General features: G+C 39.4%; 3 protein-coding genes across 4 annotated transcripts; 2 read left to right on the top strand and 1 right to left on the bottom strand.

Annotated features, from left to right (window-relative positions):
- Positions 1–2,131: 2,131 nt before the first annotated feature.
- On the top strand, positions 2,132–3,144 carry LOC129732026 (uncharacterized). The gene is given in 4 exon segments (XM_055692479.1): positions 2,132–2,385; positions 2,387–2,824; positions 2,882–2,987; positions 3,043–3,144. Coding segments are annotated over 4 exon segments (768 nt in total). The 5' UTR covers positions 2,132–2,241; the 3' UTR covers positions 3,123–3,144.
- A 3,768-nt stretch (positions 3,145–6,912) lies between these two features.
- On the bottom strand, positions 6,913–8,099 carry LOC129728992 (uncharacterized). Its single transcript, XM_055687465.1, has 2 exons — positions 7,666–8,099; positions 6,913–7,612 (listed from the first exon to the last, which is right to left on the bottom strand). Exons 1-2 carry the CDS (start codon positions 8,097–8,099, stop codon positions 6,913–6,915), a joined length of 1,134 nt encoding a protein of 377 aa, XP_055543440.1.
- A 1,484-nt stretch (positions 8,100–9,583) lies between these two features.
- LOC129731659 (protein jagunal) lies at positions 9,584–26,758 on the top strand. Of its 2 annotated transcripts, none has more exons than XM_055691822.1 (3): positions 9,584–9,866; positions 25,087–25,459; positions 25,593–26,758. In XM_055691822.1, the coding sequence occupies exons 1-3, from the start codon at positions 9,778–9,780 to the stop codon at positions 25,722–25,724; spliced, it is 594 nt and encodes a 197-aa protein (XP_055547797.1). In that variant the 5' UTR covers positions 9,584–9,777; the 3' UTR covers positions 25,725–26,758. The 2 variants fall into 2 exon arrangements, with proteins under 2 accessions (XP_055547797.1, XP_055547796.1); XM_055691821.1 differs by having other exon boundaries at positions 25,087–25,465.
- The last annotated feature ends 270 nt before the right edge of the window (positions 26,759–27,028 follow it).

Below are 27,028 nucleotides of genomic sequence, written 5' to 3'. Positions count from 1 at the left end.
GTTACTTTCGAAAAGAAGCCTTTTTCGTCCATAACTTTCCATAGCTCTCGAACTTGTCCAACTTGTCGCTTTTCTTGTATATTGAGCATATTACTCCCTCCTTTCCCTCTTTACCAACTTGATAAGCTCCGCTGCGATGGCATCATTTCCATTTTCTGATTTGTTGTTCTTGGCAGCATCCTTTACTTCATTCATCGAGGTGGGCGGTATGTCTTCCTCATTCGCGGTGCTGACAAAGTCGTTCCTCCTACCGTCTTGGTCCTCTGCCTCTACGCCATTCAGATGTTCATTGTACTACTGCTTCCACCTGTCGATCACCTCACGTTCATCCGTCAAGATTCCGAAGTCTAAGTGGGATGCGTTTAGTTTCTTGTAGAATCTATGTGTTCCTTCGGAACGCTACAGCTGCTCCATTTCCTCACACGCCAACTCTTCCAGGCGACGTCTTTTGTCCTAGAAAAGATGGATCTCCTGTCTTTCTTTCTGTTTGCATCGACTAACGTTATGACGGGTACTTTACTACGTTAATGGTTAATGGCTGCTCTCACAGTACTCCAGCAGTGCTCCAGAGGGGCTTCGGTAAGCTCTCCGGCAACGCTGCCTCAAGGCCTTGCGGGTACGCAGTAGCGAGTTCGGGGAGTTTAAGTCATGACCATCAGGAGATACTGGTCAAAATCAACGTTTGTGCCACCATAAGTTAGGACGTTGATAATATCCCAGAGGTGCCGTCTGTTTATCAAAACTTGATCGGTTTGTATTTCAGTCTGTTGTGGTGATCTCCAGGTGTACCGATATAGGTGGCTGTGCTGGAAGTAGGTACTACGCATGACCATGTTCTTGGAGGTAGCGAAGTCAATGAGTCGAAGGCCATTTTCGTTCATGAGCTGGTGTTTTCCAAATTTCCAATAACCGGTCTAAATACCTCCTCCTGGTTAACTTGAGCCTTGAGATCTACGATGACGATTTTGACGCCATGTTTTGCAGCTAGCGTATGCACGCTTCATTTTTGCTGAAGGATGTCGCGCTGTAATGGTTATCATTAACGACAGCTTGATGAAAAATAACAACTGTCGTTAGTGGCTGTCGCGCTGTGTTCCGAACGTATGGGGAGTAGAGAGAGCTGTGCAATATAATGAGAACCGAACTAGTTTAAAATTTGCTATCACGACAAGACAGTAGTAGTATTCAGAAGACTGGTATGAACTACACTCTGACGAGCAGCTGAGCAAATTTTGGTTAATTTCGGTCAAGTATTAAAGAAGTTACGCAAGTTTGAATGTGTCGCAATAACTATCGGTTCAAAAATCGATCAAAATTACGTCATAAACAAAGTTGTAATTAATCATGGTTCCCAGTTTTACGATTTAAAATAATCTTAAAAAGGCTGCATCTAACGAGAAGTTTTTACATGCAAATTTATCTCAAATACTCCAACTTGTATGACAGAATTTCGGTAAAATCTAAAAAAAAAATTCTTAAGCTTTCTATTGAATCTACAGGACTTAGAAGAGTTAACTTACTGCAATTTTCCTTCTGATGTATTTTTTTCCCAAAACAATAACAATGTTTTTGAAATGGATTTGCAGTTTTCAAATTTTGATTATTATTTTTTTAGTATATTAAAACCACTGCAACAATTATTCTTTAATAAAAATTGTATCTAATTTGGAACAATTCTTCAAACGATTTATGTCAGCAGATTCTATGAGGAAACAAGAAAATTTGACCAAAAATTACTTTTTCATTTGAAAATGGTTCATTGAATCGAAGTCGCCTCTCTCCACAATATATAAAACACCTGCATATTTTTAATACAAATGTAAACTTACAAGCTACTTCGAGGCTCTCAAAGTGGCAAATGGAAATACTTACACAAGCGAAAGCACTCTTACACAATTTTTTATTATACCTTGCTCCTCTAATCATAATTCATGATTTAACCATAGCTTCTCTCGCTATATACAAAACCCTAAATCAATCCACCTAGCGGTCAGACCCAGCCTTTCTCATTCAAACCTAAAATTTGTAAAAATCGTCGAGCTGAGCCGAGTGATATATGCCATTCGGCCCTTTGGAGCACTTTTATATCTTCGGTTTTGCAAATGATTGCAAATTTTGCCTTTCTAGGAGAAAGGCAAAAATAGGAGAAAGGCAAAAGGTAATAAAAAATAAAATTAATTTCTACATCACCACTCATCGTCACCGTCAGTCTTATCGGTCAACTTGCACAGTTCACTACAAATGCCGATGGAAGGTAAATTTCAAGATTTCAGCCCAACGGTGTGCTACAACAAACCCGCAACGGCCATCGTTTCGCGGGAATGGTGCGAAGCAAGACGGACGGCCGCCCTAGCCGGCACACTCCATCAGGATTTCATAATCCCTTAAAAAATCCGGCAAAGCGTGGAAGTTGCGAAATGGTGATCTCTGTCGAATTACCCTCTGCGAGGGTCCTCAGGTGGGTGATTTAAACTTGTGGAATCTGCAAAACCCTCGGGAGCACTTTTACTCCGGAAAAACGCGCCAACTGCACGCGTCCCATCTGAAACCATGCGATCGGCTGTGGAGCTGTTTGCCCTATTTACGTCCGATGGCGACTTTCGTGCGGGATTCGTGTGCTGATTACGGCATCGATAAGGACGGTGGGGCACTGCACGATGTCATCGGGACACGCTGCGACGACTATACGTACAAGCTGATTACGGGCAAAGAGCGTTTCGGCAGCTGTCATAGCTACCTGCGGGAAGCTATCAAGGAATACGGACTGGATGAATCTTATGTTCACGACGTTTGGAACATATTTATGTGCACGGGATTTACAAGAGTAAGTAGCGCTGGGTGGATTTATCTTTTCGTCTGTAAATTGTAAACTTTCTTCTAGGACACTCAGCAGTACTTCTGCAAACCAACGCCCGCCCGCAAAGGGGACTACATTGAATTTATAGCGGATATGGATCTGTTGGTGGCACTCAGTGTTTGTCCACAAGGTAACTTGAAGATAACTGTGAAAGAATAACATAATTAACTTGATACATATTACAGGAGACGTTTCCATAGTTGTCGGTGAGACAGTACCGGAAGATAAATGTTTTCCCATGAAGGTGGAGATTTTCTGTCCATGAACATATAAAATGTAATATATATTACTTTATACATGATTAGAATCCCAGTAACGTAGTTAAAATTTGACAGCATGCTTTTGTTTTTATTTTATTCAAAACTCGGGAAACCTTCACAGCCACAAACTTAATTCATTTTTTTTAATCTTCGGCTGAATCAGGATAATTGCTTATATATCTTATATTCTCAAGAAATATTTTTGGCTTCGATTTGTTTTAAGTCTATTAATTCTAAAAAGTGAAGAATACATTTCATATTTTTGAAAATTATGTACTATCCAACCGTAATCAAACATTTTCGCTTTACTAAAAATCAACAGTTATGCTCTTGGGTATGTCAAAGGAGATTTGCAGTTAGACATTAAAAAAACAGATTTAATCCACCTGCGATGAAATCTGACTCATTTTCTGAGCCTAATTATGTTGAGTTTCAAGGACTTATATGTAAGTGGTCAATGTGATCATAAACATTTAAATTGACTTTAACATTTAGTACTTACATTTGATGTCAGAAATCACTTTGACCAAAATGAAACTCCACTGAAATCAACTCAAATGAACACGAAAATTATATATGATATGTTATCCTATCTTAATGTGTTGGTAAGCTGATAATGGCACCTTGTCTGTAGCGAGAAATGGCCGACACGGTTAACAATTGGTTTTCCTTGATAGACCAACCTTTGTAGTTCATTTATATTATTTTTATGGCATATCAGGTTCATTACCAGATGCAGAACATATTTTACACAACAAAAGTCATCCAAATTCCAAGTATTGTAAAATTTTTGGTTATTAACGAAGATTAGCTAATCAATTAGCTCTAAGGAGCCATTAATGTCCACGGTCCATACAATTTTTTCAGAATTTATATGGGTAGTTGTCCACGGAGGGGGAGGGGGGGTTAAAAACCTGTCCACGTGGTATGTGGATGGCCCCTAAGCGGAGTAAAATTTTTGATTAGCGATGCCTTCTATGGAACACCAGTTATTTCAAGTAAATCTAGTGCTGTTCTTATTTAGGTAACTATGAAATTTTCATCTGTTTTAAAATTAGAGTTATATTTACTTATATTACAAAAAAATAAAAAAAAATCGTACCATTTTTGTATTTACAAGAAACAGATTTGCTCTATTAACGTTTATTCAGCAGCTTTTATTGCATTTGTCGTACAGCTACTGCGAAAAGACATGTTGGAAAACAGCTATTTTATTTGAAGAATTTATTCCATACATCGCATATTACCAATGCGCGAGCTTGCGTGACTATGTAGTTTCAAACAAATTGAAAACGTTTATGCAGCACTTAAAAACGCTTTTAGTAAACTAAAACTTATCAACGGTACCTATCAACGTTACAATTATTCCCCAGTAGTTCAACATTCATACAAAACGTTTTCAACAAATGAGTAAAATTATTCTGGCGCGTACAGAATCATTATTATTTTGCAGGTTATTCTAACACTCTCTAATTAATGAGAATTATTATTAGCATTTTCAAAAAGAAGCGTACAAAACTAGCAAAAATTAAACGAATTTATAGCGACAGCTAATACTAATAGCATGATCCACAGTACCATAAAACGAACCTGACGTGGAAAACAACCCGATTATATCAAACGAGGCGAAATGCGTTTGAACGGCACGTCACGAAACGTTGCCACGCGCCCAAGTATGATGACAGTTCTACAAGGTATGCTATTCACGTCGATGCATTAGTATTAGTGATCGTTATGAACTTTTTCCAATTTTGTATGAAATTTGAAATTATTTTGCATTTTAAACTAAACTTATAAAACATACTTTCCTGGAAAGTTATAGAAATGATGTTGAAACATATTTTATTTGTGGGGAATACATAAACATGCTGCGGTTTAGGTAAAATATGCTGATTTTCATCAATTTGCCGGTAACCTTTTTGCACTTTTCGTTTTTTTCCTGTACTCTAATAGCGCTTCTAAATAGAGTCGCTTATGTTTCATACAGTAACAAAAGTCATGAGCTATGACAATGACTAAGATTATGCTCTAACTATTAAAAATTTAGCATTTTATATATTTTATTTCGACATATTGTCACAATTTTTCACACTAAATCTAAATTAATATCAATTTCTAGTGTGTTTCAACTGGAGATTCACTCTCTAACCAAAAAAATCAGATATGAAACAACATAAAACGAGAAATTTCCTAAAATGTTCTGAATTCCATACAAAACGCGAAATTTTTCATAACGAGATTTGTTTGTGTGCGTGGATAGACAAAAATGTAGCATACCTTGTAGAACTGTCATCATACTTGGGCCACGCGCAGCCAGTGTGCAGACTGTCAAATTCCCAATCCGTGTGTGGTGCTTAGGGTTGTCGATATTAAAAATATAATATCGATATCTGCTTTATCGATATTGAAAGCGGCATCGATATTGAAATCGATATCGCGTGCCAATATCGATACTTTATCGATATTTTTCTTTATGCACTAAGCTCGCTTTTTACGCGGATTCCGGAATTTACACGGTTTTTTTACGTGGCACGTAACCCCCGCGTAAGAAGCGACTTTAGTGTATATTTTTTGTTTGGCTTTCAGCATCGGCCTTGTTTCCTGAAGCTGCCGTGAAAGACAGTGGCGCTAATCTCATTTATGTTTTTGAAGGTTTGTTCACACAGCAGTGTTGCACAGAGTAATGCGCTTGAATCAATTTAATTATTTAAAAAAAAGCTTAGCTTAGCTTTGTAAATGTTTTAAAGTGGCGCTGATATGCTATCTCATTTACACGTACGTTGAAATGTTATTCCTTAAATCATCGCGCGATGTCAGCTGCCTGCAAGAAACACCGCCGTTCGCATGCGGCAAGAATAAACGTTGTGTACATTCTGAAATAATGCAACGCATTTTTTGTTTGTTTCATCAAGCAAAGCACTCGACGTTTCGTGCAATAAATACATCACCCGAAAACAATACAAAAGCACACTGCCACTGATCACCGATACTGTATGCACGTATGAACACTGCTTTTTTCGTGTTTCGATGAATCAGCTGTGAAATTACATGTAAAACTGATCCAGTGATCCAGCTAATGCTTCACTCATGTTGAACGTAAACGTCAGTGATGCCACCGGGTTGGCTTTCTGTTAGGCCTGAAACAAGCTGAACGCCAACATGAGCGATCGGGCGAGATTCTTGCCGAAGGTTAATAAACAGCCGTCAGTAGAGTTGTTCATTAACCTACGGCAAGAATCTCACCCGATCGGTCGCGTTGGCGTTCAGCATGTTTCATGCCTTAGTATTGAATATTCCGGTGAAGTGTTTGCTATTTCATCGCTTTACGCAAGGTGCATTTTCCAATCAGATTAAACCGACGATTCGTGAGCCGCGTCTCCTAATCGTCACTGATCCATTGACTAATCACCAGCCAGTTACTGAAGCATCCTACCTGAACATTCATGTTATCGCTTATGTAACACCGATTCTTTACTGAAATTCATCGATTCTGCCATCCCAATGCAACACCAAGGCATCGCATTTGATCGGTTTAATGTGGTGGTTATTGCCCCGAGAAGTTCCACACCCAAATTTCTGGAAATTCGCTCTAAGCATGCTGTCAATAAAAATGGAGATATGGCAACCATATTTCTGTCTAACTGCTCACATTTTCCATCTATCACTTATTGATTCTAGTACCAACAATTCTGGTACCTATACTTTTTAGTTGATTTGCCCTAAAATAGCCGAAATAGAGTAAACGTCCTTTTTTTTGTAGTGGAACTAGGCTACTGCGTCCATTATTTAGATCTATTACAGTATATCCCCATTACGTACCATGTAGAAAACCAGACACCCGAGTGAATGGCCGGTTACCTCGGCGCGCTCCCAGTCAGGTAGAATGTGCTTAATAAAGCCAACTACTTTACCAGGATTGGCAGACCAGATCTCACCCGGTTGCAAGCAGCCCTTGCTAAGAAATTTGATTCTGCTCATGTATAATGCACCGCAGCTGCATAGTAGATGTTCCGAGGTTTCGCTTTCCATATTACAGAAGCGACAAGTGTCATCCTGAACTCGAACAATGTTCTTTAAATGATACTTACTCGGGCAGTGCCCAGTTATTAGTCCTGTGTAGGTAGAAAGAGCCCACTTGTTGAGCTCTAGGAGCTTTTTAGTAATTTTTCCGTTTGGCGTAATTACCCTTTTCGACTGGTGACACCCTCTGACAGCCCTCCAGTTGGCTGTCACCCGTTGCTCTTCCCAGTATTTAAGTTCCATTTTTATAGTGCAATTTGAGATAACGCAAAAGGGTTCCGGACCAACTAATTGCGAGTTGGAGCCCTGTTTGGCCAGTTCGTCTGCTTTTTCATTGCCGTCTATACCGCTGTGCCCGGGAACCCAGTACAAATTGACAGAGTTCATACGACACAGCCTCCGCAGTGAGAGAACGCACTCCCACACTATTTTTGACGTACACTTGTGAGCACAAAGAGCCTTTAGTGCCGCTTGACTATCAGAGAAAATGAGAATATTCGCATGTTTGTAGTTTCTCTACAGACAAACGTTGATTCGATTATAGCGTGAATCTCCGCTTGGAATACAGTAGGCCAGTTGCCCATTGCCACTGATATCTGTACACCAGGACCGAAGATTCCCACTCCAGTTTTCGAACCGATTTTTGAGCCGTCCGTGAAGAATATCGTTGACCCCTGACGGACCATATTAACTCCGCACTCCCAGTCGGAGCGCGATATTTCACGCACCTTGTAGGGAATGTCGTAGTTGTCCAAAGGTTTCATCCAGTCTCCGCACATACTCAACAAAGGCCCTCTTTTGAAGTGTTGCAAAATACTCAGATGACCAACCAGATCACCAGGTAAGATCTCTTTAAGACGTTTGAGCCGCAAGGCGCTCCTTTCCGCTTCTAACTGCACAAATTCATGCAGAGGCAGCAGGTGAAGAATTGCATCCAGCGCTTTCGATGGAGTGCTGCGCATTGCTCCAGTTATGGCAATACAGGTCAGTCTCTGAAGCTTTGCTAGCTTTGTTCTTGCAGTAGCCTCTTTTGTTTTAGCCCCCCACACTAAAGAAGCGTATGTTATTTTCGGTAGTATGATGGATGTGTAGATCCATCTGACCATTTTTGGTCTTAGGCCCCATTTCCTACCAACCGTTTTTGAACATAACCAGAACGCACTGACCGCTTTGCTTACTGCAATGTCGAGATGGGCGTTCCAGTCAAGTTTCGCATCAAGAGTTAATCCTAAAAATTTAACCCTTTCGCTAAACTGGATAGAACTTTCCTCAAGCTTAAGAGGCATTAGGTTAAGTTTACTCTTTTTAGTGAAAGATACTATTGTTACTTTTGCCGGGTTGATGTTCAGACCCTCTTTTTTACACCAGAGATAAGTTACGTTTAAAGCAAGTTGCATTCTTTCCGAGACAACATTGTCAAACTTTCCTCTTACCATAATGACAATGTCGCCTGCGAAGCCTTCACCTTCAAAACCTTTATCTTCTAAGCTGCAGAGGAGGTCATCCACAACTAGAGACCACAGGAGTGGTGAAAGTACTCCACCTTGAGGGCGTCCTTTCGTGGCTCTTACAGTTATAGATGTTCCCCCCAGCTCCGAAGAGATTATTCTTTGTGCAAGCATGGTATGAATCCAGTTGACTATGCACGAGTGAAACATCCTCTTCTTCATCGCTTTTGCCATGGAAGAGTAGGTCGTGTTATCGAAAGCACCTTCAATATCCAGGAAAGAGCATAATGCTATTTCTTTTGCTGAAAGAGATTTTTCAATTTTTGTTACCAGCGTGTGGAGCGCTGTAACTGTAGAGGTACCTGTTTGATATGCAAATTGAAATTTAGATAAAGGGTATCCAAGCATGTTTGTTGCATATAGATATTCCTTTAGTACTTTTCCCATTATCTTCAGCAGGATCGAAGACAAGCTGATGGGTCTAAAATATTTGGGGTTATTTCTATCTTTATTTCCCGTTTTTGGTATGAAGATAACCCGTACTGCCCTCCATTTCGATGGAATGTAGTTAAATCTTAAACCGGCCTTAAAAATCTTGGTTAGTAACGGTATCAGAGTTGCCTCACCTTTTTGAAGTAACGCTGGAAACACTCCGTCAACACCTGCAGATTTTAAAGGCTGGAAAGATCTAACAGCATTTTCGACACTGGTCGACGAGAAAATTTCGTCAAGTAAGTTAAGAAGTTGAGACATTTTCTCTTTCAGATTCCGACAGAGTGAGCATTTTGAATTTAATTTTGATGCCATGATGAATTTATGATTGGTAGACAAAATTTCGACGGCAGCACTCCCCTGATGGCAACCGAGAATATCGGACAGCAATATCGAGTCCCAATATCGAAATATCGATAATATCAAATGCGCCAATATCGTTCAAAAATATCGATATCGAGAAAGGCAAATATCGATAATATCAAATATCGATAAAATATCAGCAACCCTAGTGGTGCTGCCAGTGTAGTGTGTACTGTGCCGTGGTCGTCAGTGATGTTGTGAGTGAGCGAGCTAGTAGTGAAAGTGGTGAAAGATTTTTCCCCCTAGTCTGGATTAGCGCTGTGATTTTCTACTCCAGCGTTCGCTTGCCGCTCGGGAACAAGATTTGCTCAGTTGACACTCGGAACGTGACGCGGCGATGGCATCGCGCGGTGGACCCATGATTGTCGGCACCGATGGTGCCGATTTCGAGCACAGGCAGCGTGTGGCCGCACATTACCAAATCAGGTTAAATTTTTTTCTCAAACTGTTTCCTACTTCTAGCTGATCCACGGTCAATGCTTTCTTGGGTCTGGTTCACTCGCTAAATTTTGGCAGTCGCGATAAGTGATCGATTGAATCGTAAATATTTGGTTTATATCATTCCGTGGGAAACTGAACGCTCGATTTGCTCGCATAAAAATAGACGTCCGAGGCTCATGGAAGTCAAAAGGAAGATATTTTTGCATTGGGCTAGCTGAAGGTGACAGTATTATTGTTAGGTTTCAATGTAACATCTCCACATATACGAGATGCTGTAAGAATGTATATGCTTTATAGCAAACGAGGTGGCCTGTCAGATTTGCCATAAATTTTCGCCTGAAATTTTAACTACCTTGCAGCCACGTGATTGTATTGGTTGCCGGTCCCAGTTATTTAGCTGGCGTGTCTTGTTTTGCTACACATGTTTTAAAATGCGCGCTTCCGAATGCCGCTGTGTTTGTTTGGCTTCTTTAGGCTGGTGGTAAACAAACCAACGGAAGACGTAGGAACAACACATTACCTAAAAATTCTCTTTGTTTTCATTCGAGTAGAGTTTTGGCAAGCTGTTCCGGTCCACGATTAATAAGTATCCCCGCTATGTATTTCGTTGGATCAATATAATGCTGCAAAATTAGATATAAAAAATCACAAGAAGGTTGTATGCAAAGCCACGACCGCAAGGTTGAAGTAGAATACTTTTACAAGAAAGATAACCTGGCTGCTTGCGTGTCAGTCATTTTTTCTAGTAAATAAATGTTGACCGTTCATTGGCAGTATTGTAATTTCTTTTTGTCTGATATATTGAATGAAGTTCATTGGATATTTTTAAATTTTGTGCAAATGAGAAGTTGAAGTGCTGCCGAACTTGTAATATGCACATTTAATACGACATCATTAAACGGGAACGGAACAAAGGCTACGGTTATGCAGAACGCGAATGCCGGCGCGATGCGATTCGCCTTACCGTGGTGAAATGTACAGCTCTTTTTAAGGCGAAGTAGAGCTATACATTTCAACAGATTTCGTCTTGCCGAATCGCATCGCGCCGTTATTTGCGTTCTGCATGACCGTAGCCAAACACTAAGCGACGCAAACACGTAATAATAGTTAGGGTATGCATGTAGATGAAGATAATTAACTTTGGATTATAGCGCAAAACGAGAAAATATTAACTCTTCAAATAATCATTTGTGTTCTTCAAATTTCAGTTGTTCAATTTAATATCCGATGAAATGTTTGTTTATTATCTGATGAAGCTCTTATATAGGCCAAATGATGCATTCCCAATTTACTAGGTCCATAACTCTGCCGACCGTGCTTGGGAAAGCGCGGTATAACGACCAATCAGAGGTCGAATTTTGTATTTTGACAAGGCTTAAGAGTTTTCAATAGTACAATAGTTCGAATGATGAAATTGCAATTTCATGCATTTGGTAGGAATCTTAAAAGATTTTCTAATCGATTGCTGCAAAAACGAAGGAAATCCATCGAAAACTAACCGATTTATTAGCATTTGAAATTTTTCTCACTTTTTTCAGTTTTAGATTTTCATTTTACATCCCTATGTAGCCGAACTTCCTGAGAGAAGTATTCTAATTCAAAATTAAATCTTCATTAGTTCATTTGTTGTCCTTATAAGGACAATTGTTCAATTTATCATAGGATGTAGTGTTTATCTTACATCTCTGTGTTACCTTGATAGTGAGGACTAAGGCGCACGGTCAACACAATGAGAAAGGTGTTTTCACATTGAAAACTAGACACGGCTTTACTGGAGGAAGTGTTGGCAAATGCATCTACCGCTAATACCACCGCTATCATACGAAAGCGCGTCGTTTCATGTGGGGAATATCAACAACGAAAAATGACGCGCGTCTAAGCATAACCCGAACTGTTTCGCCGTGCTGCTCCCATTTACCTTTACATCGACCTCAGGGAAGTACCGGCTGCATCTGCATCTACCGCTGAGGCTGTCACTATACTGCTGTTGGTACCAAAAGCTATTAACTCTTCAAATATGTGTGTTATTTGTTCTCAAAAGAACAATTGTTAAATTCAAAATCGGATTTACGCAATCGCATCTCTGTAATATTACCGACGATAATATTCTTCTGAACAAACTGATACAACTTTCTCATCAGGCCTCTGCCATAATAGACGCGAAAAGCGACGCGAACCGTTTTGCTCGGCTGTAGGTTAATGTACAGCCATCAGTAGAGCTGTGCATAAACCTACGGCCGAGCGAATCGGTTCGCGCCACTTTTCGCGTCTATTATGGCAGAGGCCTTAGAGAAAGTTGCTGGCTGATGTATTCACTTCATGCCAGCCTGCTGCTGATGCTTCCCGCTACCACATTGAAACAGCATTTTAGTGAAGGGAGTGTCGTTGCATCAGCTGACCCTGCTACTATCGATGCTGATTTACCCGCTGCAACAGCTACGCTATGCATAGCCATGCCACAGTTGTGGCCGCTATACGCTGGCCCAACTGCTGAGCACCTGCAACGCTATCCGTAGCCATGCCACAGTTGTGGCCGCTATCCGCTATCGATGGTATCCACTGCTCGCTCCCGCTGCTGCTAAGGGAGGACTGCTGTCGTCGCTGTTCAGAACTACTATGATCGGCTTCGACTAAAACAGGCTCTTATATAGGGATGAAAATAGGAATGAATCATTTTACGTACGTGGTGGAATGATATAACTTGAAAAATATGTGTGACTTCATTTTGGTTCAGAGCGATCATTAAATAAGCTCCACCTCTTTTTTCAGTTTCTTAAGTTTTTCCTCAGTTTCGTAGCTCGGATGCACAAAAATGATTTCTTGTGAACATTCTGTCGAGCCGGACCGATAGCACTCTCATTGAAGCAACAAAATAACATGTTTTGTGTCGTGTTGTGCAGCTTGGATGAAGAAAATATTCCCGTCCCCATGTCGCATGTAAGCAGATTATTGCGATCAGTAGACAGTAGATAGTGTATCCAGCGAATAAACACCGATGGTGCTCTCACACACGCAACGGTTTTAACTCGTATCTTATTGCGGTTTGTAACATCAAGCGATTTCGTTTGCTCGCTGTTGCGTGTTGCATCATGTTGCAACTTGGCAGCTGGGAGACGACGAAATTCTGTTTATGCTGATTGATTGAATCGACTTCATATTAGCTCTGCATAGTCGAACTAACTGTCTTTGTGAATGCGGTCTAACAGGGCAGTTTATTATTCAATGTCGGTTATGCTGATCGCAGCCTTTGCGCTGCCCCTACAGTGGGGAGTTTACTAAATAAAGTAATAATTAGACAACTACAACAGAATTTGATTGCATCCCGCACAGAATGTCTGCTTGTGTTGATGCCAGAAAATTATTAACCTTCAATTATTTTTTTATTTGCCTTCAAAAAAGCATTTTGCTGTTCAAAATCGGTTGCTAATTACAACCTTTGAGCTGCCCTAACATTGGGGGAATTAAGATACACGGACAATGATACATGACAAGATACATGCACTGTGGAAGCTATTTCACATTCAGTGAATTAGACGAGTGCGACAAATTTAAATTGCTAGGATGCAACACAGAATACTTGCTTGCGTTGACAAAAATTATTAACTTCCAATGACTTGTTTATTTGCCTTCAAAATGCATTTTGATTCCCAAAATTGGATTTCCTGATGGCAATCTTCATGCTGCCCCAACACGGGGGGAATAATGGCTGTCTGGCGACACACGCTGAGAAAAACCGCGCTGCTCCTGAGACGTGTTGACCAACCACAGAGCTAGTGTTGCTGCTAAGGAAGGACGACTGCTGTTGTCGCTGTCTAGAACTATTATGAGCGGCTCCGGCTGAAACAGGCTCTTATATAGGCCAAATAGCATGTTTTCAATTGCAAGGTATATGATCCTGTCGACCGTGCTTGGGAAGCAAGCATATAACGACCAATCAGAGGTCGAATTTTTCGTTTTGACAAGGCTTGACTATTTTCAATAGTACAATAGTGTGAATAATAAAATTACAATTATATTATTTTGGGAAGAATCTTAGAAGATTTTCCAATCTATTGCTGCAAGAACGAAGGAAATCCATCGAATACTAACCGATTTATTAGCATTTGAAATTGGACATATTTTTCACTTTTTTCGGTTTTAGATTTTCATTTCACATCCCTATGTAGCCGAACTTCCTGAGAGAAGTATTCTACTTCAAAACAATATGCTAGATCTAATTTTGAATCATTTCTATAATTTTGAAATAGATACATCTTGGCTATTAAACGACTTATTACTCTTTAGTAGAGGATAAAAATACCGCAAAAAATATTGAAGCAAATGCAGTAGAGCACATGCATACAGAAGGTGAAAACAATGTACTTAACGCGAAAAAAAAATTGGTAAACGAATTATTATTATTATTATTATTTATTTTCAGTTCATCCGACTTGTAGTCTTAATGAAGAAATGCTATAATATATGTGTATGTGTATGTGGCTGGGAAAAGCCGCCTTGAAACGCGCGAGAGGCGGTTTCAAGCCGGCGCAAAAACCCAGCATCTTTTTAGAACAAATACTTAGCACCAATTACAATTCAAGTAGAAACATCATACAATAGGACAACACTAACAATGTAAAATAGTAGATTAACATTAAAAATTAAAATTATCGTTTAAATTATAGGTTAGAGCCATTCGACGAACAGGTTCATGCAAGCCATAGTTCGTGCGGTGTGCATTTAATTGCAATAGTCGTTGATGGCGTTGCGGGCGGAGAGGGCAGTGCAGCTGAAGCATAGTCAGAATAGCTGGGCAGTCATAACTACTTGTCAAAATTTTGTGTGCTGTTCTGGCCATAATATCCTTGCGACGTTGTTCAAGAGGTGCGATACCATCCAATAAACAGAGGCTTCCGTAGGGCGGCAAATGACCAGGGTTACTCCAGGGCAATGCGCGGCAAATCCTTCGTATGAAATGCTTTTGAATGCGCTCAATTCGCTGAATCCAATAATCATAATACGGATCCCATACCACACATGCAGATTCCAGAATCGGCCGTACCAAAGAGCAGTAGAGTGTGCGGAAAGTGCCTGGGTCTTCGAATTCCTTTCCGATCCAACAAATCATGCCAAGTTGACGATTGGCTTTATTTATAATCGACGAATAATGCTGTCTAAATGTCATTTGCGTGTCTAATATGATCCCTAGGTCAGTGACAACTTCGCTTCGATGAAGAGTTGTTCCATTTATAGAATAATCATACAACAAGGGCTGTTTTTTACGCTGGAAGCTGATCACGGTACACTTTGGAACGCTTATCAACATGGAGTTGCGAGTACACCAGTCATTGAACAAATCGATAAGCTTTTGAAGCCTGTAACAATCCTCAAGTGTTTCGATAAGGTAAAATATCTTGGTATCATCAGCGTAAAGCAATCGCGTGCCAGGTGGTAAAATCCTAGTGACATCATTGATGAATAGCGAAAATAGCAGTGGCCCTAGTATGCTGCCTTGAGGCACGCCAGAACTGTTACTGAACCAGGTGGATTGGGATGTACCTAACTTTACAGCAATCTTACGATGGCGTAGATATGAGTTCAACCATTCAACCAACCCAGCAGCAACTCCGAGCTTGTAACATTTGGCACAAAGTAGCCCATGATCCACACGATCAAAATCAGCTTTCAAATCCGTGTAGATAGCATCGATTTGAAGACTCTGCTCCATGCCACGAAGACAAAATGAAGTGAACTCCAATAAGTTCGTTGATACAGATCTGCCAGGATAAAACCCGTGCTGCGCAGTTGATATATAACTTTTCACGCTGAACATAAGATGATTATGAACAATAGATTCGAGAACTTTCGAGCAAGCACACAAGCAAGAGATTCCACGGTAATGTTCAACATTTCGTTTGTCGCCTTTCTCAAAAACCGGGAACATGAACGATTCCTTCCAGCGGCGGGGAAATTGATGATTTTGCAACGAGAGATTTAAAATTGCAGCTAGCGGTGATTTTAAATTCACAATGCATTTTTTCGAAAGAACAGCAGGAATGCCATCTGGTCCAGGGGAGAAAGATTGTTTCAAATTGCAGGTAGCGTTAGCAACTTCGTCAGGAGTAATTGTCAGAATTGAAGTTATATTGTCAGAATTGAAGTTATATCTAACTGTTTTACGATTCGCTGAAGGTTATGAACCATAGACATGACGCCATGTTTAATCCAAAGTTTGTCGTTTACCCTCGAGGAAGCCCACATTTTGTGTTAAGTTTGCAGTTATCTGAAAGTTTTATTCACAGATAAACAAACGATGACGATATAGAAGTTTGAAGGTCATTTTCGAGGTAAAATCAGATTACTCTCCGCAGGGAATGGGTTAAGGAAATCATATACAAACATGAACTGTTTTACGATTCAGTTTCACTCTCGATGTGCTCATCCGTAATCTTTCCCAAAATTAATAACAATCATTTTAACTGTTTAGTGTTGTCCTTATTTGTTTGAACTGCGCAAGCAATGGGTGATAATCAGTTCTAAAATGATATACAATCTTTAAAAGCTAAAGTCAAGCAATGATAACACATTTATGTTTTATGCTTTTTCTTTTGGCAGTTTTTGATAACAAGGCTCAAAATAGAGGTAGGTCTACTAGATCATGATTTTCAAAGCAGTTTTCAAGTCGAATCGCGACAAATCGACTCTAGTGCTTGGGATCTTTTGTGCAACATGATTTGCCTCGAATACAATGGGCACACTAGCGACATTACTTATCTAGGGACTAAATAATCTTATGTGCGCACCCATTAGCAAAGATGAAAACCGTTTTACGAAAATAAGTTAGTAGGCAATAAGCTCACATGGTGGCGCATGAGTGTAACGTTTCGAATAAGGACAAAGATTTTTCAGGTTTTTTGTTCGAAGAGGTACCTCTGTTTGTCTGTGTTTTTGTATAGATGATGTAGGTGTTGTGATTCCTAACTTCGTTTTTGAATAAAAAAAAATCTTAAATAAAACACTAAATTGCTAATGTTTATAAAGGGACATCCACATTCACGTGGACAGTATTATTTAACATTGGACTAGGCCTTTTTAAACTGGGGTACATTCTGTAAAACATGATGGATAACAATAACCAATATGTTGTTGAATAGATAAAATGTTGGACAATTTTGTAATACGCTAGTTATCATCATTATTATATTGCTCAATGGTAAAAATTGATAAGTTTCATGGACAAATTTACGCGAACAATGAACCAATCACATGCGAGCATTGCTAGCACAGAAATATAATCGCCGCTGGACTAACAACCTGAAATATAGCATTTCTTATATAAAACTGGTCAATAAATCCACTCGTGATGGTTTCGTTTTGTGCAGGGCACAGAAAATAGTCTATTTTGCCCCTTTTCACCCTACTTATGCGTATTTTTGGAAATATAGACCGTTTGCCGTGCCCTGCACAGAATGAAACTATCAGCAATCGATTTACTGACCAATTTTACATAAGAAATACTATACACTAAAGTCGCTTTTTACGCGGAGGATACATGCCGCGTGAAAAAGGAGTAAATTCCGGAATCCGCGTAAAAAAAAAACGCGTAAATTCCGGAATCCGCGTAAAACAAAAACCGCATAAATTCCGAAATCCGCGTAAATTCCGGAATCCGCGTGAAAAAAAAAACAGTGTTAATTCTGCATTCCGAGTGAAGGGAAACCGAAATCCGCGCAAAAAAATACGGCGTTAATTCCGGAAACCGCGTAAAAAAAACCGCGTAAATTCCGGAATCCGCGTAAAAAGCGACCTTAGTGTATTTTAGGTTTCCTGCCCAGCGGCTTCTAATTAGTGGGAATTTGGGCTCATTTTCCCCAGTGTGCGTTGCATGATACTTTTTGAAATATCGGTTTCGGTGGTGGGCACCGCTAAACGAAAATTTAGCGACGCTAATCGCTAAGCCGCTAACCGGAAAATTTAGCTCGATAATCGCTAAACGCTAAACCCATATTAGCGGAACTTTCGCTAATCGCTAACTTTTTGATATGTAAATAGTCATATCGCTATATTTATTGCTCGTGTTTTGTCAGATTTGGACCACTTTGATCTTTTTTGGTTAAACAAACGAAAACAATTACTTTTTAAAGCTAACTATTTACAATAAGAGGTTCACGATACGGTATTCATAATATTTGATTTTGTAAAAACAAGAATAACAAAAGTTATCTAGCTTGCATTGAAAATAGATACTCTTAGGAATGTTTTCATAAAAATTCAATTATTATCTGAATCGAAAAAGTAGAACCAAAGTTGTCATAATTTCAAGCGCATTGCAATTTACCAAAGTTCTTGGTGTGCCGAAAATTTAATCTAGACCTTGTGCTTGTTCTTCAAAATGCTCCTGTGGCTTGTACGATAACTGGAATTTCATTCCAGGGTAAAAAAACTGACAAAAGTAACTTTCGCAGTAAAGTATGTTCATCTTTCGAATCAATTTACGTACGACATCAGCCACAGTTTTTCTAAATATTTCTATTGTCGCTTCTCTACAAATTTTAGCGAATTAGCGATTAGCGTTTCGGAGGCCAATATTTTAGCGACGCTAACAGTTTCGCTAACCAGCTCAAAAATTAGCGAAACCGCTAAATCGCTAACTGAATTTTAGCGTCGTTAATTAGCGAATTAGCGGATGGTGCCCACCACTGGCCAATTTCCGGATCGATCTGAAAGGATTTCACCTCACTTTGTCTCTCATTAACCTGATAACCTTTGGTGCGCGAGCGGACCGTGGACGGCCACTTCCCGGCTTCCGTGGACGTGGTCCATCAAGGAGTGAAAGTTAGAAACACTAAACGGTAGCCAGGTGTCATCCCACAATTGTTGCAATTTGTTTTACGGGATCTTGGGCGAGCAGCAAACTTGTCACAACCTCCTTTACGAACATTTTTCTCAATTTTGGTACTCGCGAACCACTGTTTTGTTTATATCGCCTAAGAGTATAGAGTCAGATGATTACACACACGCAATAAACAATAAAAATAATGTTTAAAGCTACCCAAAAACGAGTATTGAAAACATCCGCATTTTTTATGGGACATACTATCCAGCTTTTCACGCACCATAATGGCGGTCGCTATGATGCGTGTTTGTAATATGCGAACCTCTCTGCTTACGTCAGATTTGCAATTTCTGAAAAATTGGCAACACAAATGTTGCCAGATATATATTTTTTTTTTTCAATAAATTGTATGAAGACTTCAAACTGACGTAAGCAGAGTTGTCAAAAGGGTGGGTAATTTATTACGAACTTTGCATTATGGCGCGTAAAAAACTGGATACTGCACGGAATCGTTCCAAAAACCCGATTTCCAATCGTTTGCCGTTTTCTGTTTCCGTGTTTGTCTTTTCTTGAATTGAAATTAATTTAGTCTTATTTTCTACCGTTTTCTGATTTATAGATTTTTCGCAATGTTGAGCGTTATATGAAATCTTGCTCTCTAGACTAAACTTTTAAAAGTAGTTTGAGTCTACATAATTATACTTAATTTTCTTTTGCTGCGATGTTTGTTCTATTACTTGCATTTTCTGGCTTTTCGAATTGCTTCTCACTGATTGCTTGCTTTATTTTAGGATTATCAACTTTTTTGCCTTCTGACCAGGGTTGATATATGTTGACACTCTTGAGTGAAAGTGAAAAAAAGCATCCATAAACGTTATTTTTTTACAATCCTTTCAGAGTTCTCCCTTCCCGCTTTTTGCATGGAAGTGAACTGTCAAAACACCTCATCATATTTCATGCGATGAAAGCAAGACAACAAAATCAGTTTATCAGTTAACGAAGATTGTCAAGGCATCGGTCAGTGTCAGTGAAAAAGTGTTTCGGTGGGGTTCATTTTGGTTGAGTGGACTGTTTGTTTTTCTTTTTCGCTTTGAAGTGAAGATCATTTGGTTGGATTTGTCGTCAAATTTTATTCCGTAACCGTGAACGATGCGCGCGATCTATTTCATCTGAGTATAACAGCACGTTACTAGGACGAAAATCTAGTGTATCTGAAAGAGTGCTGCGATCATTGGAAGTGAAAATTAGAAATGATTGGTTGTAATTTTCGAACAATTTTGCTGGGGAAAATGACTTTTATCAGCACTGCTGGATCATATTCTTTTTTGGCGCCTTTCATGTTTCCTGTCGTTTCTAATTTTAATTTTAAATCTGGGTCATTCCATACGAAGTGACCACGAAAAAGCACAAACTTGGACACGACCATCACAGATTTTGCTCAAAGTTGGGAGAATCATTCATCTACTGTCACTTTGGAGAAATCCCAAATTTGGTGTCGATTGCAATACCCCCCGCTCTGTTGGACCCCCCTGTTGATGGCAGTCACGCATTTTTTGTTCAAAATCTCTTTTCTTTTTCTTACAATTTATAGACGTAAGATGTCCAAAAAATACTTTTATTTTAAATTTGATAATTCCATCGTGTTTCTTGAAAAATTTCACATAAGAAACAACTATCATCCCGAGGTAATATGAGCCAACCTCGAGATATAACATTTTCACGAAAAAAGTTGTAAACTTCGTAATTAATTTTTTTTTACAATTTATAGACGCAAGACACCCGGAAAATAGTGATAGGTGAATTTTGAAGAAAATAAACCAAGGAATCCAAAAAAAATATTATTTTTGACCGCAAGTGTTGCCAGATAGATTATTTTTGTATTTTAAAACTAAATTTGCATTTTTCGGCAAATGCAGCTAATTTTATTTCTAATTTATTGGTTTCATCGTATTTCTTGGAAAATTTTACGTAAGAAACACTTATCACTCCGTGGTAATTTGAGCCAATCTCGAGATATAGCATTTTTACGAAAATAGTTCTGAATTTCGTAATTAATTTTTCGTAAAAATGTTATATAGACCATTCCGATAATTATAAATACACTTACGATCAACCGTCATTTCAAATAACTTGCAGTATTCAACCAAACGTTGGCTGCGTCCTGTTGTTTACACCCAAAAGAAACAGATGCTGTCATTTTTTCTAACATTTAGTGTGAAATTTTGAAAATGCGTAGCCTTTCTCCCGAGCAAAGAAAGCGAATTGTGCACAAATGGGGCACCGTGAGTGGTCTTTCTATAAGAAAATTAGCCAGAGAAGAAGGTATAAGTGTCGGAGTAGTTCAAACCGCATTGCGGAAGTATTGTGAAGAGTGCACATTTACTGATGCCCCAAGACGTGGTAGAAAACCCGGGCCTGTTAATCCCACAATGGACAAAAAGGTTAAGGAATACTACAAGCGGCATCCTTCAGTATCAGTACGAGATGTGGCGAGAAAGCTTGGAACCTCGGCGAGTAACGTCATGCGTGCCAAGGGAAGAATGGGTCTGCAGACCCGTCGGAAGCAGAAGCAGCCAAAACGAAATGCAAAACAAGCTGAATTTATGAAACCGAGAGCTCGGAAGCTTTATGACAAACTTCTGACCAAAAAATGGGGTGTGCTATCATGGATGACGAAACCTACTTAAAACTGGACTATAAGACTCTGCCAGGACCGCAATTTTATACATCACCGAAGGGAAAGGATGTCCCTGGACCAGTGAAAGCCATTTACACCGAAAAATTCGGCAAGAAGGTAATGGTTTGGCAGGCCATTTGTGAATGTGGGAAAATATCTCGTCCATTCATTACGAATGACACAATGAATGGTAAAATTTACGTGAAAGAGTGTTTGCAGAAAAGGTTGTTACCCATGGTTAAGCAGCATAACAATCCTCCAATCTTTTGGCCCGATCTTTCTTCCTGCCACTACTCTAAGGATGCACTAGGGTGGTATAAAACAAATAATGTCATATGTGTCCCAAAGGAGATGAATCCTCCAAACTGCCCTGAAATTCGCCCTATTGAAACTTTTTGGGCTTTGACCAAGGCAAAGCTGAGGAAATATGTCAAACCAGCGGACAATGTTGAAAAATTTAAAAAAAGATTGGCTTAAAGTGGTAAAAATGGTCGGAGAACACACTGTGCAAAAGCTTATGAGTAGTGTTAAGAGAAAAGTTAGAGAACTCGCGTATCCTACGAAAAATAATCCCAACTTGAATTGAAACTGGAAAGAAAACACTTATTATCTATATTTCAGAATAAAATGACCTGAAAAATCCTGTATTTTTTGTTTTATTCAAGAAAGAAGATGTATTTATAATTTTCGGAACAGTCTATATATATATATATATATATATATATATATATATATATATATATATATATATATATATATATATATATATATATATATATATATATATATATATATATATATATATATATATATATATATATATATATATATATATATATATATATATATATATATCTCAAGATTGGCTCATATTATCACGGAGTGCTAAGTGCCTCTTACGTAAAATTTTCAGAGAAACACGATGAAACCATCAAATTTGAAATAAAACCAGCTGCATTTGCCGATACCACAAAAGATCAAAATAATGGTCGCAGTGGTCCAAATCTTACAGAAAAAAAATCAAATTTGAAATAAAATTAGCTGCATTTGCCGAAAAATGCAATTTAATTTTAAAATACAAAAATAATTTATCTGGCAACACTTCCGGGCAAAAACAATATTTTTTCTGGCTTACTTGGTTTATTTTCCTCAAAATTCACCTATCACTATTTTTCGGGTGTATTACGTCTATAAATTATCAAATAAAATAATTACAAAATTTACAACTTTTTTCGGTGAAATGTTATATCTCGAGATTGGCTCATATTGCCTCGGGATGATAGTTGTTTCTTATGTGAAATTTTCCAAGAAATACGATGAAGTTATCAAATTTAAAATAAAAATGGCTGCATTTGCCGAAAAATGTAAATTTAGTTTTCAAATACAAAAATAATTTATCTAGCAACACTTCCGGTCAAAACTTATATTTTTCTGGATTCCTTGGTTTATTTTTTCAAAAATCATCTATCAGTATTTTTCGAACATCTTACGTCTATGAATTGTAAGAAAAGAAAAAAAGAGATTTTCGACAAAAATTGCGCGACTTTGCAATAAAGAGGGGGTCCTGGAGAGCGGGGGATATTCCAACCGACACCAAAATTGGGATTTTTGCATAAAGGCAGTATATGAATAATTCCCCCAACTTTGAACAAAATCTGTGATGCTCGTGTCCAAGTGGCATGTACACTTCGTATGGAATGACCCTTATATTGTCTGTTACTTTTAAAACAAAACGCGCTGAGTTAGTCGTTGAAATCGTCGCCATACAGTCTGTTCCTGCGTCGAATTCGGCATGTTCAATTTTAGAAGAAACAGACAATAAACTTTGTTTTAACGTACTCATGGACTTTAAAATGTATTCGGACGATCCCAAGAAATCGAAGTTATATTATATGCCTTACACTCCTCGCTATTGTAGTCATCAGATTTGATATTTATCGATTGGTACTTAGAAGACAATATCCGTCTGGACTAAGTTTTGATTTGTAGACATGAACCAATACCAAAAAAACGGGTCACTTGAGTAGAAGCACCGCATTTTTCCTCTCTTGGGCTAGTCGAAGAGCCTTCTGACAAAGATTTTGGATGTCTCTTCGTTATTTAGCAGCATTTTACTTACTTAAATGGTCGTACGTCCTAAGACATGGCTTGCACACCATAACTCCGCCAACTTGATCGGTCCATGGCTGCTCACCTCCAATCCCGCGGGCACTCCGTACTTGCCAGATCATGCACCACCTGGTCTAACCACCTTGCTCTTTGTGCTTCTCTTCGTCTCGTACCAACCGGATTCGAGGTGAGAACCAATTTTGCAGGGTAATTGCCCGTTGTTCTCGCCACGTGCCCTGCGCAACGTATCCGTCCAGATTTAGCCACTCTCTGGGTGCTGGGTTCACTGTAGAGATGCGCGAGCTCATGGTTCATTCTCAATCCCCACACTGCACACTGCCAAAGATGGTTCTTAGTAGAGATGGTCGGGTACGGGTATTTTTACCCGATACCCGGGTTTTTTAAACAAATCCGACTTCGGGTTCGGGTCGGGTACGGGTTTGAAAATTCTCGATGAGTCGGGTACGGGTCGGGTACAGGTAACAAATTTCCCATACCCGACCATCTCTAGTTCTTAGCACCCGACGTTCGAAAACTCCGAGCGCTCGCAGATCCTCTTCAAGCTCTGTCCACGTATTATGCCCGTAGATAACAACCGGTCTAATAAGCGTTTTGTACAAGGTGCACTTTGGCTTAGAACTTAGACGTTTCGACCGTAACTTTTTGTGTAGTCCATAGCAGGCACGACTCCCGCTGATAATTCGTCTCCTAATCTCACGGCTGGTCGACTATCTCAAACTCATCACTGTCGATCACTACCTAGGCATACTCTGTCGCGCTCATCACCACCCGTTAGCATGTACTTCGTTTTAGACGTATTTATTTTCAACCCAATCTTCTCTGATTCACATTTTAGTCTGATGTACTGATCTGCCACTGCCTCAAATGTTCTGCCGATAGTGTCCACTTCATCCGCAAAGCAGATTAATTAACCAGATTTAACGAATATCGTGCCCGCCGTGTCTATTCCTGCTCGTCTCACAACACTTTCTAGCGCAATATTGAACAGCAGGCAGGAAAGACCATCACCCTATCGAAGTCCCCTGCGGGATTCGAATGGGTCGGATATACCACCAGAAATCCTCACACAACACTGCACATCCTCCATCGTGGCCTGTATCAGTCAGGTAAGCTACCCGGGAAAGCCGTTTTCGTCGAGTATTCTTCATAACTCTTCACGATTAATCGTGTCTTAAGCGGCTTTGTAGACGATGAAGAGATGATGCGTAGGGACTCTCTATTTGTGGCACTTTTGGAGGATCTGCCGCAGAGTGAAGATCCGGACCGTTGTGAACCGACCTTCCATGAAGCCGGTTGGTAACTTCCCACAAATCTGTTGGTTAGTAGTGACAGTCGCTGGAAATTTTTTTGGGATATCACTTTGTAGGCGGCATTCAAGATAGTGATCGCTCGGTAGTTCTCACAATTTAGCTTGTCGCCTTTCTTGAAGCTGGGACAAATAACCCTATCCTTCCACTCCTCCAGTAGGCATTCCGTTTCCCAAATCTTAACATTCAGCCGATGCAAACAATTGGCCAACTTGGCCCATCTTGAGAAGTTCCGCTCCGAGAAACGTGTACTTATAAGAATCTTTTTTTTTTCAGCGCACTCAACAAAGCTCGGTTAAAATACTGCATTTTCTTCCACTACCTGTTGTTTTTCGTGATGCTAGTTAAACTGTCCGCCGACATCCTGGATCGCCTGGATATCTTCATTCTGGAAATAGAAGAACTGCAAATTCCACAGCCCCTGTGGTGGGAGTACTTCTGGTGTCTATCGGTGTTTCTGTCCTTCATCGGTCTCTCGGCCGCCCGTCGCAACCGAATAAATGACATGAAGAAGTACATGGTAGGTATTAGCACGATCGCCTTCGTACCGCTGCTGTACTGCCTCATCTACTATCTGAATGACGTGATGGAATACATAAAAATGGATGAAGATACCGAGCTGGAGGACACCGACATCTTCGTCTGGCAGGTAATTGTTAGTACCAATTTGACAAATTGCTTAAGCGGAATCGGATAGCACTAATCGATCGTTTAAAACTTCTGTTCTTCTAATCCATTGCACTGTTCCTATGTGTTTATTTGCTCTACTCGCACTAATCTAGGGCTATCCGTATGGGCTGTTGTGGTACGGATTTGTGCTGCTAGCACTGCAGGTACATTTCTTTTCGTTATACTTTGCCTGGAATCTTATAAAGGCCTGGAGGTCTCGTGGATCTCTTAAGAAAGGAGAGTAACCCCATGCGCAAACACGCCGGAGAAGAAACATCGCAACCATTTGAAAGACAATATTACCGACAAATCTACCGAATTCCTTATTGGTACTAAAACGTTAGCGGCATTAAATGGCTTAGCAACTTCTTCGATATCACGGAAACTTCTTTCGTACAATTCACAGAAGAAAAAAACAGCTAGAGAGAAAATGCAGTAGTTGAGCAATATTTCCATCGGTGTTTAGAGAAGTGATTCAAACAAACTCAATGCAATTTACCGTGCTTGCTTCTCAAGTTGAATAAAAACACTTCGTTTTCAAATGAAGCATGTTCACCTAAATTATCGTAAACCGCACTTGTTGCCTGCAAACCAGCGCCGTTCTCTAGCAATTCTCATCTGAACATTACACAAAAATGACTCCGACAGCTAATCGGAGAGACGTACTAAAACATGTTAAACACGAACGAACGTAAGGCTGCCACAGACCTTATCTATAGATTTTTGATTGTCTTATAGGTTTTTTCTTCGATTTTGTTTACAATTTTTTAATTTTAAAACGAGACGTTATTTATTATCGGGAAAGTTAGACAGCCGCAGTTTAAACGACCTAACAAGAGAGCTCAAGTTATTTGATATTTACATCATACTCCACCGTACGCGGAGACCACAGGAAAACTGTTATTTGTACAATTACCTATTTTCGGATCGTTAAGGTGAGCTATAAAATAAACAGTTGAACAACGTTGTTATGCCCAGTTACTATATCGCGCACACACACACAGAAAGAACGGATTCTGCTACTGGTCACGAATTGAAGAAAGTCTACACAACGTTCATGCGATGTGTGTGAAATTTTAGAGGTGCATTGAAGAAATTTTCAAAAACTCAAAGCAGGAACACAGAGGTGAGAGCTTAAAATAATCTAAAAAACACCCTAATAATATTTATTGTGAGTAATGTTATTCAAACTATTCTTATGAACGAGGAAGAAATTGATTGATACTTTAAAAGAGGGAGAACAAATAAAGTTGTTGCATGTAAACTTGGATACCTGGAAGTATCACCTTATGTGGCTATGAGTAGAACTATAAGAAATGTCAATTCGTCAACAACTTATTACTAGTGATAGGCATCGGAACGAAGAGCTTAGTTCCTAAGCTCGGTTAAGATCGTTACAGTCATCAAGAGACCTTCTAAGTCCTTTTCCAGATGTTTCCATTTCGCTTCCGTTTCGAAGATCGGTTCGAGCTCTGGCAACAAAAGTTATTAGTTCAAGACAAAGCTTCCTTGGCAACTGTCGAATGGAAATGTTGGAATATATCTACTA

Source organism: Wyeomyia smithii, chromosome 3, assembly GCF_029784165.1.
Source record: "Wyeomyia smithii strain HCP4-BCI-WySm-NY-G18 chromosome 3, ASM2978416v1, whole genome shotgun sequence".
Classification (NCBI taxonomy): domain Eukaryota; kingdom Metazoa; phylum Arthropoda; class Insecta; order Diptera; family Culicidae; genus Wyeomyia; species Wyeomyia smithii.
This window is presented reverse-complemented; position numbering and strand designations above follow the sequence as displayed.